This window comes from Ceratina calcarata, unplaced genomic scaffold, assembly GCF_001652005.2.
Source record: "Ceratina calcarata isolate Rehan_Ccalc_2016 unplaced genomic scaffold, ASM165200v1 scaffold233.2, whole genome shotgun sequence".
In the NCBI taxonomy this organism is placed as follows: domain Eukaryota; kingdom Metazoa; phylum Arthropoda; class Insecta; order Hymenoptera; family Apidae; genus Ceratina; species Ceratina calcarata.
Window position 1 is genome coordinate 91,188 of NW_017145181.1, and position 17,598 is coordinate 108,785.

General features: G+C 39.6%; 2 protein-coding genes across 3 annotated transcripts in view; one reads left to right on the forward strand and one right to left on the reverse strand.

Moving 5' to 3' along the window:
- Positions 1-17,598, reverse strand: part of LOC108622695 (uncharacterized) — a 66,625-nt gene that overhangs the window by 18,304 nt on the left and 30,723 nt on the right. The gene's annotated exons all lie outside the window — the stretch shown is intronic.
- On the forward strand, positions 4,025-8,341 carry LOC108622665 (tetratricopeptide repeat protein 25). Its single transcript, XM_026811671.1, has 3 exons — positions 4,025-4,349; positions 5,590-6,191; positions 7,145-8,341. Exons 1-3 carry the CDS (start codon positions 4,045-4,047, stop codon positions 8,269-8,271), a joined length of 2,034 nt encoding a protein of 677 aa, XP_026667472.1. The 5' UTR covers positions 4,025-4,044; the 3' UTR covers positions 8,272-8,341.

Below are 17,598 nucleotides of genomic sequence, written 5' to 3' on the forward strand. Positions count from 1 at the left end.
CAATAAATGAACGTATATTTGTATCTTAACATAAATCAAACGTACTTCTTTCAAGCTTTATAATGGAATTAATGATTAAAGAGATCATTTTAAATTGAATTAATTTTAAATTAAAAAAATAATTTAACAGGAGGCTAGCCATGGCATCGGAGCCTTTAGAGCTCGCCTGGCTGTTCCACGAGCTCTGCCGTCATCTGATCGACATCCGCCGCTACGATTTGGCCAGATTCTTCGGAAAAAAAGCGCGCGACATGGCCGAGACGGCAGGCAACGAGCCGTGGATTCTAAACGCGCAGCATCTCTTCCTCCGATTAGAAGTCAGCCAGAACTACCGCAACGAGGCGAAGGAAGCAGCTCTGATGGCCTTGTCCTGTTCGAAGAAATTGGGCATCGACTTTCTGGTGAACTTTTACAAGACCACGATACAGATCATCGATGACATGGACATGGAGAAGCTGATCGACGTGGACGTCGTCGCGGCCAGGCAACAGTTGATACTGAATTTAATGCCCGACGATATGAAAGCCGAGGTGGATTTCCTCTGGAGGCGGATGGAAGCGGTACCGGCTAAGCGGAGGTTGTCCGTGATGCCCGGATGCAAGCCGGTCGACCGCAAGTTCAAACTACCATGCATGAGGAAATCCATAATGCCCAGTGGAGCCAAACATCCTGAGGTCGAGGCCAGGAAAGCTCTCCTCCAGCAGTACGAACCGTCGATAGAAAGACCCGGCTTCGTCGACTTTCATGATTACGAGTGATCCTTGTGTGCAGTCCTAATCGTTTATTAATGTCCAGTGTGAAAGTGAGTTGTTGATGGAGGCAGAGGAAATGATGCATGGGACAATTGAGATTAGGCAAGGTATAATGGATCCTGAAGAATGGAGCTGAGCATCTATGAAGGTAAATGTTTGGTTTTCGTAGGGGAAGGGAAGGCAAGACGGGATTTAAAAAGAGAGATAAGCTTCTTCTTTTAGGATAAAAAATTAAATTAATATATATATATGTTATTACAAATCTCATACGTCCTAATAAAAATATTCGAAACTTAAAATTCAGGAAGTTTGTAATACGTGCAGCTTATAGGACTGATATTTCCAAGCTATGATAATATTCAGTCATACTGACCTCTGTATCCTGATTATATGTACACAGTAGTAATTAGTTTCCGCGAAACAATATTATCTCATCTTGCTGTACCTTCCCCTATATCGTACTTCACTTGAATAGCCTCGGGTACAATTTGTACATGCATGTACGCTTATGTCAAAGAAAGGAATTTGGATGAAAACGTTTGGTTACTAATTACACCAATTTGCACTATAATTAGTTTATAGTAATACTTGGAAAATACGTTGTTGTTGGAAATATAACAGGTTTCTAACTACCACATGAATAGCCTCAAGTGTTTAGCCACTGTTAGTCGATGCTTTGGGATAGAAATACTTACAACAATTCGTACCGAATAGCTTATCATTATAACAGCTGATATCATGCAGGGCCATCTGATGGAACTCTTAATCATAGTTTGGTGTAAAAGTCAGTTTCGAGAGAAAAGGAAATTGTACGCGAGACGATTGAGATCAGAACTTGGCATAATGGGCCTTGAAAGATGTAGCTGAAGATTTCTGAAGGTAGACGTTTGCTCTTTATATCTAATTTATGTATCGGCAAGTTGAAGACAAACTGGGACTTGTTAACATAAGTACTCGCGTTTGAAGAAGTTTAAGAAATTGTTGGATGAATGATAAACGAGAATCCTGCTCGCTAATGGGAATCAGAAGTTTCTCTCCGAGTTTTGTTCGATCAAACTTTTCAAACGAGTCCCGTTTTAGGGCTCGAGTCAATTTTTCCCGGCTCTTACGGGTATAATGGCCGTTGCAGCGTAGATTTTCTAAGAATGGCTCCTTGAAAATGGAATGAGCAAGACACGGTATTCACCAAGAGAGTATAAACGGTTTATCATCGCCGTCAGGTCTCCTCGTTGAAGAAGATGGAATCGACGCTGGGCTGGATTTTCTTCGCAGCTCCGCGGAAAATTGTCCCAGCTAATAGGATAAGTTTCTCGCCGTCCGTTAAACGGAGAACTTCCGTCGTGAAAATTAAATTTATTCAACTGTAAAAGTTTTCTGTCCACTTTATCGATGTGTATCTTGTAAATACAGTCTTTCTTCTCAGAGAAAGTATGGTCGATTTGTAATTTAAGAAAAAACATCCGTGCCCTTTACTCTTTTAGTAAATCTGTCATTTTTTTTTTAATTATCAAATAATTTAAACGCCTTCCGCTTCGCATGGAATCTCGTCTCTGACCTGTCGTTTTATTAAAAAAAGATCTCGTCTATAATTTCAAACCGCCTTTAATCTTTCCCTAACTTCTTTTTTATCTCGCTTTTTCTTCGTTAATATTTAAACGAAGTGAAGTCACCGGCGCGGCTGACTTCAGTTAAAAGTTTCGCGTTTCACCCCGATTGGAAGCGAACTTCAACCCCGGGCGCGAACGTGTCATTAATTGCGATCCCGATGGCGGTCGTCGCGAGCAGAAATCTGAAAAACGATTTGGCGGATCTGAACGAGACGAGGAAGGCGATAGAAAATGCGGAGTATCGCGCGCGTTTCGATCAAAAGAAGACCGAGTTCGCCGGAGCGAAACATAATCGAGAGTACGCCCAGGCACTCCATCGCGAAGCGGATCAGCTGTATCGCAGGTACGATCACAGTAGTTCGTTAAATATTATTATTCTCTAAGGAGAAAGAACAGCTTTCCCGCAAATTATTGGCTCTGCTTCGCCGACAATTTAATCGAAGGTTCGAGCTGCTTTATAACGTGTTTCGAAATAAATTTAATCATTTAATCAATAAAATTAATTCGCTCCTTTGATCACTTATTGTGCTCGATTTAATACTCGCCACGTTTTAATCGCCTTTGCATAGACAATTCGTAGCTGCGTCGAATTCAACTATTTTCATTGGAAAAGAATAATAATTATACACGGGCGAACGTCGCTATCGGAGCGTGACGCGAAATATTTTCTTAATGCGTTTAATTTAACCTGATTTTACTTGTTACGATACAATGAAGTTGTTCCCCATCGGCGTCGGATGCACGTCGACCGGGGGAAATTCATTTAAAGTCGTTCCGATGCGCGATATTTCGTGTAATTAACGGGCGATGAAAACGTCAATTTGCACGATGATCGGCAAATTAACGCGCCAATTACTCAACGGATCAACGTCTGCTTTTACATTCAGTGTTTGATCCACTCCGCCCGGTTTACCATTGCATAAAATATTTTATCGCTCCCCGTAGTTGTTACCAGACACTTCTATTCGGTTTAATTATTCCCGATTGATCGCCGTTTTAGACGATTGTAAATTTCACACCGTGCGATTCCGCTCCAATTCTAGTACGGTCACAGATTTTATCTCCTCGACCATGCTGTGTACGCATTAAATTTAATAATTCATTACATTCGAATGAATACGCTCGATTAAATGTAGAATTGAAATAAAATTGCGGATTTGCATATAAAGTAAAATATTTGTGATGCCAAAAACTGTGGTTAGTCAAGAATTAATTTTATTATTTAAGCATACGCGTGGACAATAATTTGCATAGAAAAATAAATGAATTTTTAATTGAATATTAATTATATACGTCGTGACAAAAACGTTTCCCTAATAAATATGAAAATAGTATTGTTTTTTCTGGCGTTATTCTAATTTCTAAATATCGCCCCCGACCACATTTCAAACTCCGAATAGTTCCATTTCCGTGATAATTAAATGCCGACAACAGTAGCTGTCGAATGTCGAAGCGTTTTACGTCCCTCCGTTACCATTTCCATAACCAATGTCATTTTACGTCGATACGTCTAGGCGTTGATTAGCTCCCTTTTGTGTCGCGTCGGTCCACCGTGCAAAAGCCCGACGTTGCAAGAGCCCGACGTCGGAGTTGCTTAAGCGCCTGGGGCGTCCGGTGTATGCGCAGCAGCTCTTCTGATATAATTAATCGCGGAACACGGTCCATTTCGCGGCGACTAAGCGTGTATGTACAAATGTACCGACAGCGTCGAATTCGCAATTTGCAGCAGTGATTACGAGTTGGCGTTAGTCCTCTACCACAGAGCTGCGAACCTGTATCCGAGGGACAGCAGTCACAGCGTGGCGGCTAGGAAGACCGCGGCTACGATAAGCTCTTGCCATAATCCGTCGAAAGCTCTGCGAAAGGCTTTGCCCACCACCGGGACAGGGGAGCGATTAACCCTCGCCCTCTGCCCGGAAACCGCGGCCATCATGGCGAACGAGAAGCTGAAGAAATCCCCGGAACCTTCGTCCATCACCGAGGTACTTAGGTGAGCCTCGCCAATTTTAGTCTTTACGATCACGGTAAAAGCTTCCGGTTGAAGTAAAACGTCGCTCGCAGTTAAGCACCATTTTTATTAGAATCCACCACCCCCTTTCCTCCTGATGCTGTTTAAGTCACTGTGTGAAGAGGTAAACGTCACAGTCGTGTAATTCAGTTTTTCGGAATTGAAAAGCACCGGAAATGGTACACTTGTTAATATGCCTGCATTATGCTGCTATTTAGTTTGTGAAGTAGATGAATTAGGATGCATTTCACGTTTTCTTTAAACGTATTAGCATTCGTAGTGCAAGTCACAACTTGATTGAAAAGTCCGGATTTTTGCCACTTCCTGTGGAACTATAGAAAGTGTTCCTTCCCAGAGACTTTTTATGAAATTTTATTAAGCTGAAGCATTCCAGAGATCAAATAATATCCTATGACTATGACTGATGTCCAAATCTCGATGCAAATGTCATTTTTAAGAGACTTTTACTAACATATAAACAAACAGTTTTTATTAAATATGATAAAAGATTTTATCTATCGATCATCGCATATTTTATATCGTTTTTTGTCTTCAGTTATTTCCAATTGAGTCACGAAATTTTAATGTCTTCATTCTCTTCTATTATATCCATTTATTTTACATTACTGATTTTCTTTTAATTTATTCTTAAGTGAAACATAAAATTATGAAACTCGTAGGAGATTAATGGCTCGTTGATCCATCTAATTTATTATTAACGACACTGTAATCTATTCAGTTTGTAGAATCGTAAATTATTATAATGGATGATATAATATCCAGTCACGCGATCTTATAAGACCATTGTCTAAGTAAATTACAGTCTGTCTATTGTACGTGACCGTGATCTACCAACCGGGAACGATATCGATGTGTCTTCGGAGCATGATTAAAGCATCCGAAATGTCAAAGTAATGCTAGGAACGTGAGCTACGATTCGAATCGATAGGGACTGACATAAAGTCTCCGAGACTTAGTTCCAATATGCGTAACTAATTAATGCCAAAAGCGGGCCACTTACATATCTAATGAAGTAATTAGATTGATTAGATTTATGGAGAAAATTTATGTTTGTTCCAATTCAATTTTAATTTAATTATCAGATTTATCTGAATTATTTAAATTATATAAATGTCAAGATTTATTGATTTCCCTTTGTAATATGTACAATATATTTGATAGTCTTCAATAATAAAAACAGAATTATTAAATGATCTTACAGCTACTTCGATAACCACAAAACGTATTGGAAAACCCTTCCTACGCCACGGATCTCCAACACCCAACTGACGAAATCTAAGTTGATGTTGAAGCAATTGAACAACCTAGCCGAGACTTCACTGAAGAACCTCCAGTCTACTTTCAACTCAGGAAAAATTTCAGCCGCGTTGAAGATAGCCCAGGAGCTTTTAATGCTGTCCGGTGGTTTCAGAGATCCAACTCGCTATCAGATAGCGGCGTATCATTACCTATCGTTGATCCACGTGGCCCTCGGGAGGCACGATCGAGCCGTCTGCAACGTGTCACGTTTAGTACGATTGTCGAAGAGCACCGAGGATCTGGTTCTGATCTGCAGAGCTCTGGTCACTTTGGGAAAGGTGCATCTGAACTTCGGCCACCTGGAGGCCGCCGCCAAGGCGTGGGAACATCTGTCTAAGGATCTGAAGAAACCAATTCCGATGGCCTGGATCCGACACGAGATTGGAAGATGCTATTTAGAGACTGGAAAGTATCAAAGAGCTTTGGAAAATGGCGCCAGATGTGTGGAAGCGGCTGCAAGGGGCAATTCCAAGAAGTGGACACTGAACGGAAGATTACTGTTAGGTAAATAAACAATTATAATTCTTTAGATAGAATATTTAGCTTAATTGATCATATTTTTAAATCTACCGACAGATTTTATATACTAATCTACTGTACTTATATTTTTTTTTAATAATTTTAATATTTAATTTTAATTTGAGTGTAATTTAATGTAGACATTGCTATTTCAGTTTGGTAACTCCAATTCCAAATAAAATATTAATATCATTAGCTGCACATTCCCTCGTGATTCCTACATTTGGGAAAACGCTCTTTGGCCAATCCAATAACTGCCAAGTTGGCTTTGTTAGCGGTCCGGCAAATCGTGATTCGGTAGTATCGATCCATAAGCCCATCGTGTTACAATTTGTCCGTCGAGCGTCGATACTACAGCCTAGTTAGTGGCACCGGACTTCTGATAGAGCCGAGCACGGCTACAGTCAGACACTGAAATCAATTTCGATGCGAACGCGATTTACACTCGAAAGCCCGGAACGCCGATAGAGACGCGGTAAAGGCTCCCCCAACACTCCGGCCGACGGTCTATGGAAACGCTGATACAGTCCGTTTCACTCGGATCGCAATTAACGCCGAAGTTCGACCGAGGAGATAAGGAGCGCAAGTTTATGATAATCCTAACAGTGTTTCACTATTGAGATTAGTTGCAATCGTCACAGTCCTTATCACTGGATTACAGATTTTATAGATTTATAAATTAGCATCCTTCGTATCTTTTTTCCCATTACAGTTCAGGTCATAATATTCACTTTTTGAAAACGTTTTCTCAAGTTCTTTTTGTTCATAGTATCATCCCTTGCTCGACTGTACCACTCGTCCGGCCACACTTAGTATAAGAGTAAGATGAGTGTCATACGACAACGGCAAGAGCGAAACGTTTATCGATTAACACCTCATCATTTTATTCATTCCATTATCACTTCAATGCCCCCTAAATCGCTCGACTCTTTTTCAAGGTCAGACCTTGGTAAAACTCGGGAGATTCGTCGAGGCTTTGGAGGAGCTGCAGATGGCCGCTAAGATTACCGAGGAAGAGGGTGACACGCCGATGTTATCCTACATCCAGGATCTTATCGAGCAAGTGACCCGCGCTCTCCGCAAGATTCCATACGAGTACGGGACTACTTGGGGAGTGACCAGTGCCGGGATCAGTCACGAGCAACGGACCGAGGAGAATTCGAGTCTGTTCATCAGCAGCGAGGAGACCGTGATAACAACGGTGTTTTCGCAGAGGAGGGTGATCACCGAGTGTCTGGAGGAATCCAGCAACGAGGACGACGAGGAGGAGGAGTTAACGACGCATTCAGAGAAGATCGCACAGACTTACCGTGAAAGCACGGTACGCTCGGATCTCGGAGAACGGGAAGAGGAGCAAGACGTCCCTGCAGGCAGCTCTACGTTCAGAGTCGAAGACACGACTGAGAGCAAGAAAAAAGTTGTTTCTCCTTCCTCGTTCTCCTCCTCTTCCTCCTCTTCTTCTTCTTCTTCTTCTCTGTCGATATCGTTCGACGAGAAAAGTGAAAACGTTAAAGATTTGGGGGAGTCGACGAACAGGACCGAGAACGATATTCAGCACGAGGGGCTGAAGGGTGAAAGCAGCAGTAAAGCATCTTTGAGGAGCGATAACACGACGGCGACTTATGTCATTCAAAAGGAATCTACTTTAGAAGAGAAGAAACGTGCGACTGTTATTGACGAGAACGAGATGATCACTGAACTGAGAATGACAGTCGACGATAAGGAAGGGAATCGTAGAATAACCGAGGCTTTGAAGATGGTTAATTGCAACGATAGCGAACAGAGACAGGATATGATTAACGCTATTCGCGTTATCGAAGAGCTGGGGAAGAAGGACGAGGTGGAACTTTTGGATATGCTCAGAGACATGCTGTTAACTACCGAGGGGCGAGACTATCTGGGAAACTCCGGGGACGGGTTTAGAACCTCGAGATCCGGCGACGACAGGCAGAGTGGAATTACGACCAATCGGTTGACGAGAACCTCGTCTTTGCCACCGTCTCCAAGGCAATGTAATGTCAATGAGGATTTTCGTAAATGTCCCATGCCTTTGCCGTCCAATTAATAATCCTCTTTTGCTAGTCTATTAAAATATTCTCATCTATGTATATTTTTTTATCAGTGATTCACCTCTACTATTCTATACGTCTGCTATTTTATTTATTAAATATCTATTTAAATTTCAAGTACCAATTTGAGATTTTTTTTAATATTCTATACGATGGTTCTATTAAAATGCAAGACACTGCAGATTGTAATCAAATTTTATGTTCTTCACATCGTAATTAATATATGGGACAAATTTTTAAAATAACAAGCTTAAATACTGACGTATATGGAAGTTATACACAATTGAAATTAATATGCTTGAACTCTGCAGATTAAAACAAGGAACTAGATATAAGTTGAATAAAATGTTAATAAAGTGAAGAATATGAATTGTTTCATATGTCCAGACTTTAGGACTTTAATTTGTTTAAGAAATCATAATTTAATTCAATAATGTATGTTATAATAACATTTTGGAGATTGTTCACGTTCACTTGACTTCAGAATTTTAAGAGAATCACGTTAACACAAACTTCAAGTTGAATCTCTTGCATGACTCAAGAGGCAAGTAATTTGATTAACAAAATTGGAAAGGAAAGAGTCTGCGACCCTGTTGCACGCGAGGAAGTACCGCCGTAGCGAAAGGAAAAATACCCAGGATCAAGGGGATTAGAATCCCTCGGGCTGCGCTCAAGCAAATGTGTACGTACACAGATACTTCCTAAATGCTCGCAGCTGTAATGAAAAAAGTTTCTGCCCGTGAAAATCCTTACCACCTGCTCCGTTTAATTTACTCGTCGATTCCAATCCACCTAAAAGACCGTTATATTCGGCGGGCAACTCCTCGATGCCATACAGGATTCGCTCGTGAATTATCGATGAAACTCCCTCAGACTCTCGTTTCCTCTATACGCGCAGTGGATTAGATGCTCTTGATTTTAGTGGCGGCTCCGAGCCATTATTCTGGGACGTGTCTTTCACCTGCAGCTCGATCACCGTAATTAGCTCGTTAGCGGCACGAATTAAATTCCACCAGCTCCGGCTTCTTGCACGGTCCAGGGACCGATCGAACGCGCGCAGCGAATTAAACGGGAATCGATCGACCGTTGCTTCGGAATCAACTCGGGCAGAACGCCCGATTTGGCCGAGCGCTGCACTGCGAGCCGATAAAAAGCCTGTCGGCCTTCTCTCTTCTCGACGTTTTACGGTTCCTCGGCCACTGTTCGTCGAAATTCCCTATTTTATTCATTGCTAACGCGAATATGTTATTCAGCCTCTCACTCCGCCAGCGTATGCTCCTCTTCATACATCTTTCCATGTTTCTAGGTACTTATTCTCTATCAAATAACCTGGCAAATAGCTTTTTATTATTATTAATTTGAAATATTGTCGGTTTATCTCAATTGTTAAAAGACTAAATCATTAGATTTATTATACGATTGCAATTACAATACAAATAATGAATGGCTACAATTAAATTGTATTTTAAATGACTGAATATAAATGGAATGAATACTAAATTTAAAAGCAGAATACATTTGTCTCTTTTTATCTACGTACTTAAACAGTATTTAATCGACATAAATTGAGAGAATAATTTGTACTTTTGAACGTTATTTTACGAGGATGTTAATTATCTGGATTGCTAATGAGCCTTTAAAATTTAACTAGTATATACAGTGTGTCCCAGTTTTTCGTTGCATGGTTACATTTTGGAATTCTAAATGATAGTCCAAGAAAAATAGGTCTGAAATCGATACTTTTAGCCGAATGATTGAATATTTGATATATGCTATGTGTGATCCCTACAAACAAATGTGCAAAACCAAAAAGTTTGGAGTGTAAAAAACTTGTATTTTTTGCTTATAAATCGAAAACCGCTGTAGATATCGAAAAAAGTTTCAAATAAAAATTGCAGAACGCGAAATTTTGCATAAGGACGATTCATTATTGTTTAATTTAACCCTTTAAAATTTGCAAATTGCAATTTTGCAAATTTAACCCTTTTAGAGGAGTTCAAAGCTGGAAAGTGAAAATTTCGAGTCAATGCCATACGTCATCTTCGAAAACAAGAGGAAATAGTCTTTTGACTAATATTCTCATGTAATCAATGAATACATAATCACTCCACGGTTGTACCATCAGTACTGGGACACCCTGTATAAATATTTTTAAAAAGAGAATCTACACGCTGGTCTATAGAAATTCTCCAAGTGCTCTCGGAGAGCAGAAAAAGGTGTCAGTTCCGTGGGAGGACGTGCGTGCGTAGCCACAAACGCGACACGGAGGTGACTCGTCGGGCATAAAAGGAGGCGAAGGAGTGGTGCGGGGTTTAGTGACGGGAGAAGAGTACTTTCAGTGCTACCTGTTGAGCTACCTATGTGTTCTCGGCAAGCCTCTTTTGTATGGTCATCAAGGCGCTCTCTTCTGCCTCGGTGTTTTTCAAGACCTCCCCCGGTCGCGAGGAATACTACAGGACCGGACCACTTGAATCCTCGTTATTTCACGTTACGCCCTCCTATCTCCGCGCTCGTTCTTTAAACTATGTATCAAAATCCATTGTCCAAAAATGTGGAAATTCTAAACCCTCGACAGGCAATGCTTTTTTTATTCTCCACAGCCGCAGAGCAGCATTCCATGATTCGAAACTGACGAAAATAGTCGGAATATTCGGCATATTAGAGGTAGCTAAACTACATAGAATTTTGCCGTCGACGGGTATCACGTTTCACCAAAATTCTCGCCGGATGCCGAGCATCGCGTCGCTTTTGAAATGTGTCACTGGTCCATTAAAACTCGACATAGGGGTTAGCACAATTTCGTCGCGTCAACACGGTGTCCCCAGTAATTATTTCCAACTCACCGTCCGCCCTCCCCCCGTCACAGCATTCGACGTAAAAATTGATTGCCACGCAGCACGCATGTTAATTGAACGCGACGTACCCGATCGCAAATAAAAATCGTTCGATTATTTACAGTCTAAACTCGTCCCATTCTCGGATACCCTTTATAAAGGATACTTACTTAATCCGATAAACGTGGAACTTTTCACTTAGAAAATTGCAAGCGTCGGGTAATGAAATTTAATACAAAAGGAGAGAAACCTGACTCGCCCTCGGGTTTCAATTTAAATAATTGAACAGGTATTTACGATCCTCCTCTTCCCCTCTAGATTGGCAAAGTGAACTGTTATGTAAATTTATTTCTGATTCGTAAATTAGTTGAATGCTTTACCTGTTTCTGACCGCGGTAGTAGTTATCACACCGGGTTTCGGTGTACGAGGTTCCTGAAAATTGCTACACTATTTGTCCCTAGGGAACAAAAGTTTCTAATTTTCTCCCGGTATAATGACCATTGTCGACGATCTACCTACGTATTTATTACGTCGCCGTTGCTTAACATTGACACAGTCCCGTTTCCATTGCGTTGTGCAAGCTCCATTGTTATGAAACAGAAGAGGCAGTCGGCCGGAGGGACGGAAAATGTATTATTCATTTCGTCGATCAATAAAATGACTGAATAAATATTACAAAAAGAGAATCAGCCGAGATACAAAGTTTGTATTTGTACTCAACTCGAACTGTGAAAAAGGTGTCGTCGAAAACGTTGTCAACCGTCCACTGACAAGCACTTTTGTCCCCGGCGTGGAGATGAAAACGACTATAAAATTTATCAAGCACCGCGGACGTTACGACACATTTTACCTGTGTTAATAGTGGCTTTGTTTTACAAGCGTAATCGTCCGTTTAACAGCGACGGCCGTTTGGAACCGAGGACAATTTGTCAAACGCGAGGCAACCGCACGTTCAAAACGACTTGTCTGTCAAATCAATTTCACCCTTGCTTGAACTCGTTCCCATTTACCTCTGTTTCAGTTTTTCTCGTTCGACACTTATGCTCGAAATCAATCATGATTACTAGACTGCGAAGTTTTATGTAAAATAGAACATTTGTAATATCGACTTAAAAAATGTAGATAGCAATTTTAATTTTAGAAATAGATATACACATTTTTATTGCACGTCTTTTGCACAAATAGTGGTGTATGAAAAACGCTGTTACATAACAGCAACGAATAACGCTATCGTTACTGCCTTTCTTGGTAAGGGAAATTTAAAATCGCACCACGATGAAAAATCAATTTTTGCGGACGCAGCCAGCATCCGAGAACTCCCGGCTTCAGCATACGTAAGAAGCCACGGGAGGAGATCGGTTTAGTCGTTAAGACGCGATGAAAGGAGCTGCAATGGATCGTACAGATAAACGATTACGGTTATACTTTAATCCTTATATCGCTGCAGCTGCAATTCGAAGAGAGGAGCCACTGAATTTTTGCTAAGAACGAGTTTACCGAACTCGAAAAGGATCTCCGTTTTGCAACTTCGTTCAATAGGCAAATATTCAGTAAAGGAAATGTAGGTACCGATAATATTGCTAGTCACGGATGCGAAATGCATTTAAATTGTTATTCAATAATAAATATGAAATACATGAAATACTTCAATTAATTTCGATAGTATTTAATTATTTAAATTGATGCATTGAACATTAAAAAAGATGTTCGGTTTTCGAAAATCAGAAAAATGCTTAAATTCTCGCAATTGATTTTCTGCTCAATGGAATGGAAAATATTAAAAATTTTAATAAACAAATATGGACTCGTTCGTAATTATATGTATATCAGTTAAGAATATTTTTGTTTATTCAATAAATAAACCGTTGCAAATATTTTGCTGATAAAAATAAAGTGATTTTCTAAAATAGAATAGTAAAATGTTTAGAAGAGAATAAATTTTCTGAACAGTGTTTATAATAATGTAATGGTTGAGTCGTTAGTAAACCAGATGATAGTAAAATTGCATTTTCGTTCTGCCTTGCTTACGTTCCATCCGACTTAACCGGGTGAGCAATACTCTGCATGCAGAGAGAAACGGGACCGATTCAACTAACACATGCATCGGTTCGCAGTTTTACATTTTCCATTCGTTCGCCCGTCGAGGATAACGTTACGGGAAATCGATAAACGGGCTTTGCAGTCGAGATGCGGATACCTACGGCCATCCGGGAAGACCCGCGCCATAGTCACCGTATACACGAATCTACGTGAGAACTTTTAAGAATGATTGATAAAGTTAAAACAGCCGCGCGATATCTCTTGCAGGAAACCAAATAACGTTCCCTGAATTTCAATTTCTCGACTTTGAATCTCTTGAATTTAAATAAAATTGTACAGGCAGGATAACGACCAAAGGTTTTAACCATTGGAGAATTAATAGAAAATATTTTTAATATCTAGGCTACGGATTTTTATTTATTTAGAGGAAATGTCCATCAACGAAAATGTATATTATCTCCAAAAATATTGATAACGAAATGCTTCCTGAATTCTAATTTCTCGATTTCGAATCTCTTGAATTTAAATAAACTTGTATTAGTACTATAACGATACAGAATTTTAACCATTAGAAAATTAATAGAAGATATTACATAAAACAATTGTTGTAAACTATATTAATATAAGGAATAAATATGAGACAATGCCAAGTAGAAAATCGTTTTACACTTCATATTATCTATAATTTACTTTAGGTATTTTACATATTGTTATTCATGAACGTTATGTGCATTCAGATTTCCATAAACGTATAAAAAACCGTCGTTAAATAATGTCAAAAAGATTCCTCGGAAGAAACTAGTTAACTAAATGCACAATAATAAAGAAAGGTTCTCTAATGTTTTAACGCGTGTCGGGAACTTTTCCCACGGCCGAAAACATTATCCGCTCGTTACACTGTTACTGAAAGTACGACGAAACAGTTTCCTCGGTAAATTACCGCGGCAAGTTTTCCATACATAAGCATCCGGGTAGCCGAATCGCGGCGCGTCATAAATTATTCGAAGGATATTCATCCTCGACCCGAATTTCCGTAATTACGTTATGTGACGAGGCTCGGGTGCTCCCGCGGCGCCATAAAATTTTCAAAAAACCGCCGTTCTTGTAATTTCGCTATGTTCCATATCCTATAAACTTAGTTCCGCGCGTTCATCAACGTAGAACAGGCGACAGTGGTTTCGATGAAGTACCGCCTACGTGAAATGTTATACAGTCGATCCTATTTCAACTTTCCCGGTTCAAACTTTGTTTTTCATTGAAAATTCCATTATGTACCATAATTACTGTAATAATTAAGTTTTGTCTGCATTTCTGTTTCGTTGGTCATGTACACTTTTATTCAAAAAGTTCGAGCGCTATTGTTTGGGAACAAATGTTTTAAAATAAGATAGAGAAAATGTGCCTATTTATAATACTGAACCGGAAGTAATAAAAAAATTAATTTCCTGAATACCCAAATTATGTCCGGCAATTATGTCAATAAGGATTTTATAAATAGGATAATTATTCTGATAAATAAGAACAATCTTAACATTCAGTTTTATATTTTAACTTTTATTAAAAAAAAGACATTATTTGTTATCCAAACGTACTTCAAACTTTCGTGCATGTCTGCATATGTTCTTTTCATCATTTTTAACGTATGATATACATATTTACTTTATTTTATCGTTAATTAAACAGATCGATATTAAATCCGAGTTGACATAATAATCGTGCCGAATCTAATCACGTACGTCGCGCGTTTCTACTCGCACGACTTAATATATCTGGGGATTGCAACGAGGACGGGTTTATCGTTGACGGTAACCGTGTCACGTATCCAGCGTTGTTTGTCAAAAGTGTCGTTGTTGCTCGCGTCCGTGCCCGTCCGAGGAGAAAAATTGGCCGGCGCGCATATCGAAACGAGCCCCTCAGGCCCCGGCTGCCACTTCCCGCTCCGCCCATGTTGATTTATACACACACATGCATAGAACTCCGCGTCGCCTGTGCCAGGCAGACCGGAATCCGTCGACGCGATTCCGTGATTCCGTCTATCGATTTCCGATCGCTTTATCCGACGCACAATAATACATGGAAGCGACTGAGGAAAGGGACGACTTCCCGGGGTCGTATCCAACCGGAACAAAAACGAACGTGAACACACGAAAGTGTTTGCAAATTTTTAATAATGAAACAATCTTTCCATAGTAACTTCTGTTGTATTGCAAATTTTTAATAGTTTTTTCATAGTAACTTTTGTTATATTGCAAATTTTTGATAATGAGAATTTTTTCATACTAATTTCTGATTAGATGTGACTGTAGATTTTGATACATCAAGTTTTTTATTATTAATTAAATATTTACGTATTAAATACTTCAGAAAGATTTTATTTGATTAAATGTGTTAAACTATTATCAATTAATTTGCAAGTATCTATTTATTTCACTTATGTACAAAAACCTCCATGATTAGTAAATTAATAAAACAACCCTCAAATTATAATGAAACAGAATAATATCCTTTTATATAACTTTGACTGACAAAAGTTAAGTGAGAGTTTGCTATTCAATTAACGAAATGAGGGAAGGAACGAGAGGTAAACGAGAGGCAACTGCTCATTCCGCGCGGAAAGGACAGGAACCAAGTGAATACTGAGAAATGTAACTGGCTCGAAACTTTTGAATGGAAGTGTATGCAGTTCTTCGTTTTATAGGATCTTGAAAGAAGAACGTTTTGACGAAAACGAAATGCGGGTATATCTTCCACTCCGATATCCACGGCCTCTCTCTGTGTCTGTTTCCGCGTCGAGCTTCTTGCGACGTCGCGTTTGCATAAAAACCGTCTCGTTACGCTTCGTCAACAGAGAACAGCACCCTGTCTTCCTTTAGTGGAAATAAATATACGTCTCTATCCCTTTCGTAGTTATTACCGTCTCCTTATTTACGCCAACGAGGCTACGCGAGGCAGGAAAACGGCAGCGAGACGTTTTTCTTCGTAGAATGTTTTAAGCTTTGAAGGCAAACCGGGGCAACAAGTTAACGAAATGCTAACCGGTGTGTCTCTGAAGATTAAATAAGTTTATTCTTAAATACCTTACTTTTCCATGCTGTTTCATAGACTGTGGATTAATTAATTTACTCTTTCGGGATTACAACGATAAACTTCTGGATCATTACAAAAAATTCATGAACAAAAAATAACCATATATAAATGTAGACATCATTTCTTGGCATTAACAAAAAATAAAAACTAAAAAGACAACAAAAGAACAGCCATATTTGATCTCATAGCTAAATGTAAATCCTTATTCAACCCATCCCTTAGCCTAACTTGAAATCTATGTACCTTCTAATACTGAGTAAACCATTTCGTACATTGACTCTGAATTAATATCAACTATATGAAGTATTATTATACTCAATTATTCAAGAGTTTATAACGGACGTTCCATGCAATCGCTTATTTAAACCGGAAGTTAAGTATTGGAAGTATTAACCAATTCCGCCTGAGCCTGCAATCAATTCTGTCTGATTATTTCATGTAATTGTATGAAATTAACTTATGGGAATTGTAAAATATTAGGAACGCAACGAATTTTATGCGCTTTCAGGGAAATTGAGTATTGAAAAATTTGCGCAGAAGCTAGTTTCTTGCGGAAATGGTACGCGAGGAAAGCGAAGGTGCGGGACTTTATTAACTAGCGCGTGGTAACCATAGAAACGTATCGGTTTCCAGAACCGATCCGGAACGCGGAGGACAACCTGATAAGCATCGTTAACGACGTTATTCGTAGTCGGCGGGAACCTCGAACAGCTAATTAACTTTACTGGACGACCCGCTTTGTTCGACGTTCGTGGCAGCTTGAAAGCCCGGTCCACCGTGTAAATTGTGCTGCCAATTAACATGCCTAGCTAAGCGCACGGAGGCGGACCTCCTTTAAAATCGACGCGATGCAACAATCGTCGTTAACGGTTTTATGAACGGGCTGTTCTCCGTCATGGTCTCAAGGTTCACCTTGTCGGGTCTAACGTTTCTTATTTTATCGCCGGTATCATGCTTCATAAGAGTCATAAATCAAGGGTTACGAGTAGATTGCGGATTTTTATACACTCGTAGTATATGAAAGACTTTATCTAGAGCGCGACCACAGTGTGTGAAAGACTGTATCTATTCTGGTTTCTATTCCGTTAATAGTTCTTTTCTAAAAGCATAAACATACTGACATTTTCGTGTAGTGAAAGACTACGTCTTAAGAATGTATAGGCTATACATATACTTAAACAATGCTTGAATGTTGAATTTGTTATTATCGCCTTCAGATTCTGCAATTCGCCCGTCAAATCTGTGAACTTTTAAAAAGACTTTTCGTTTTTCCTCAATAACTCCCGAACGGATGGACGTAGGGGGGCGTATTTAGGCTCATTTTGTAGGGGACGACGAGATCTACAATTTCTGTGCAAAAA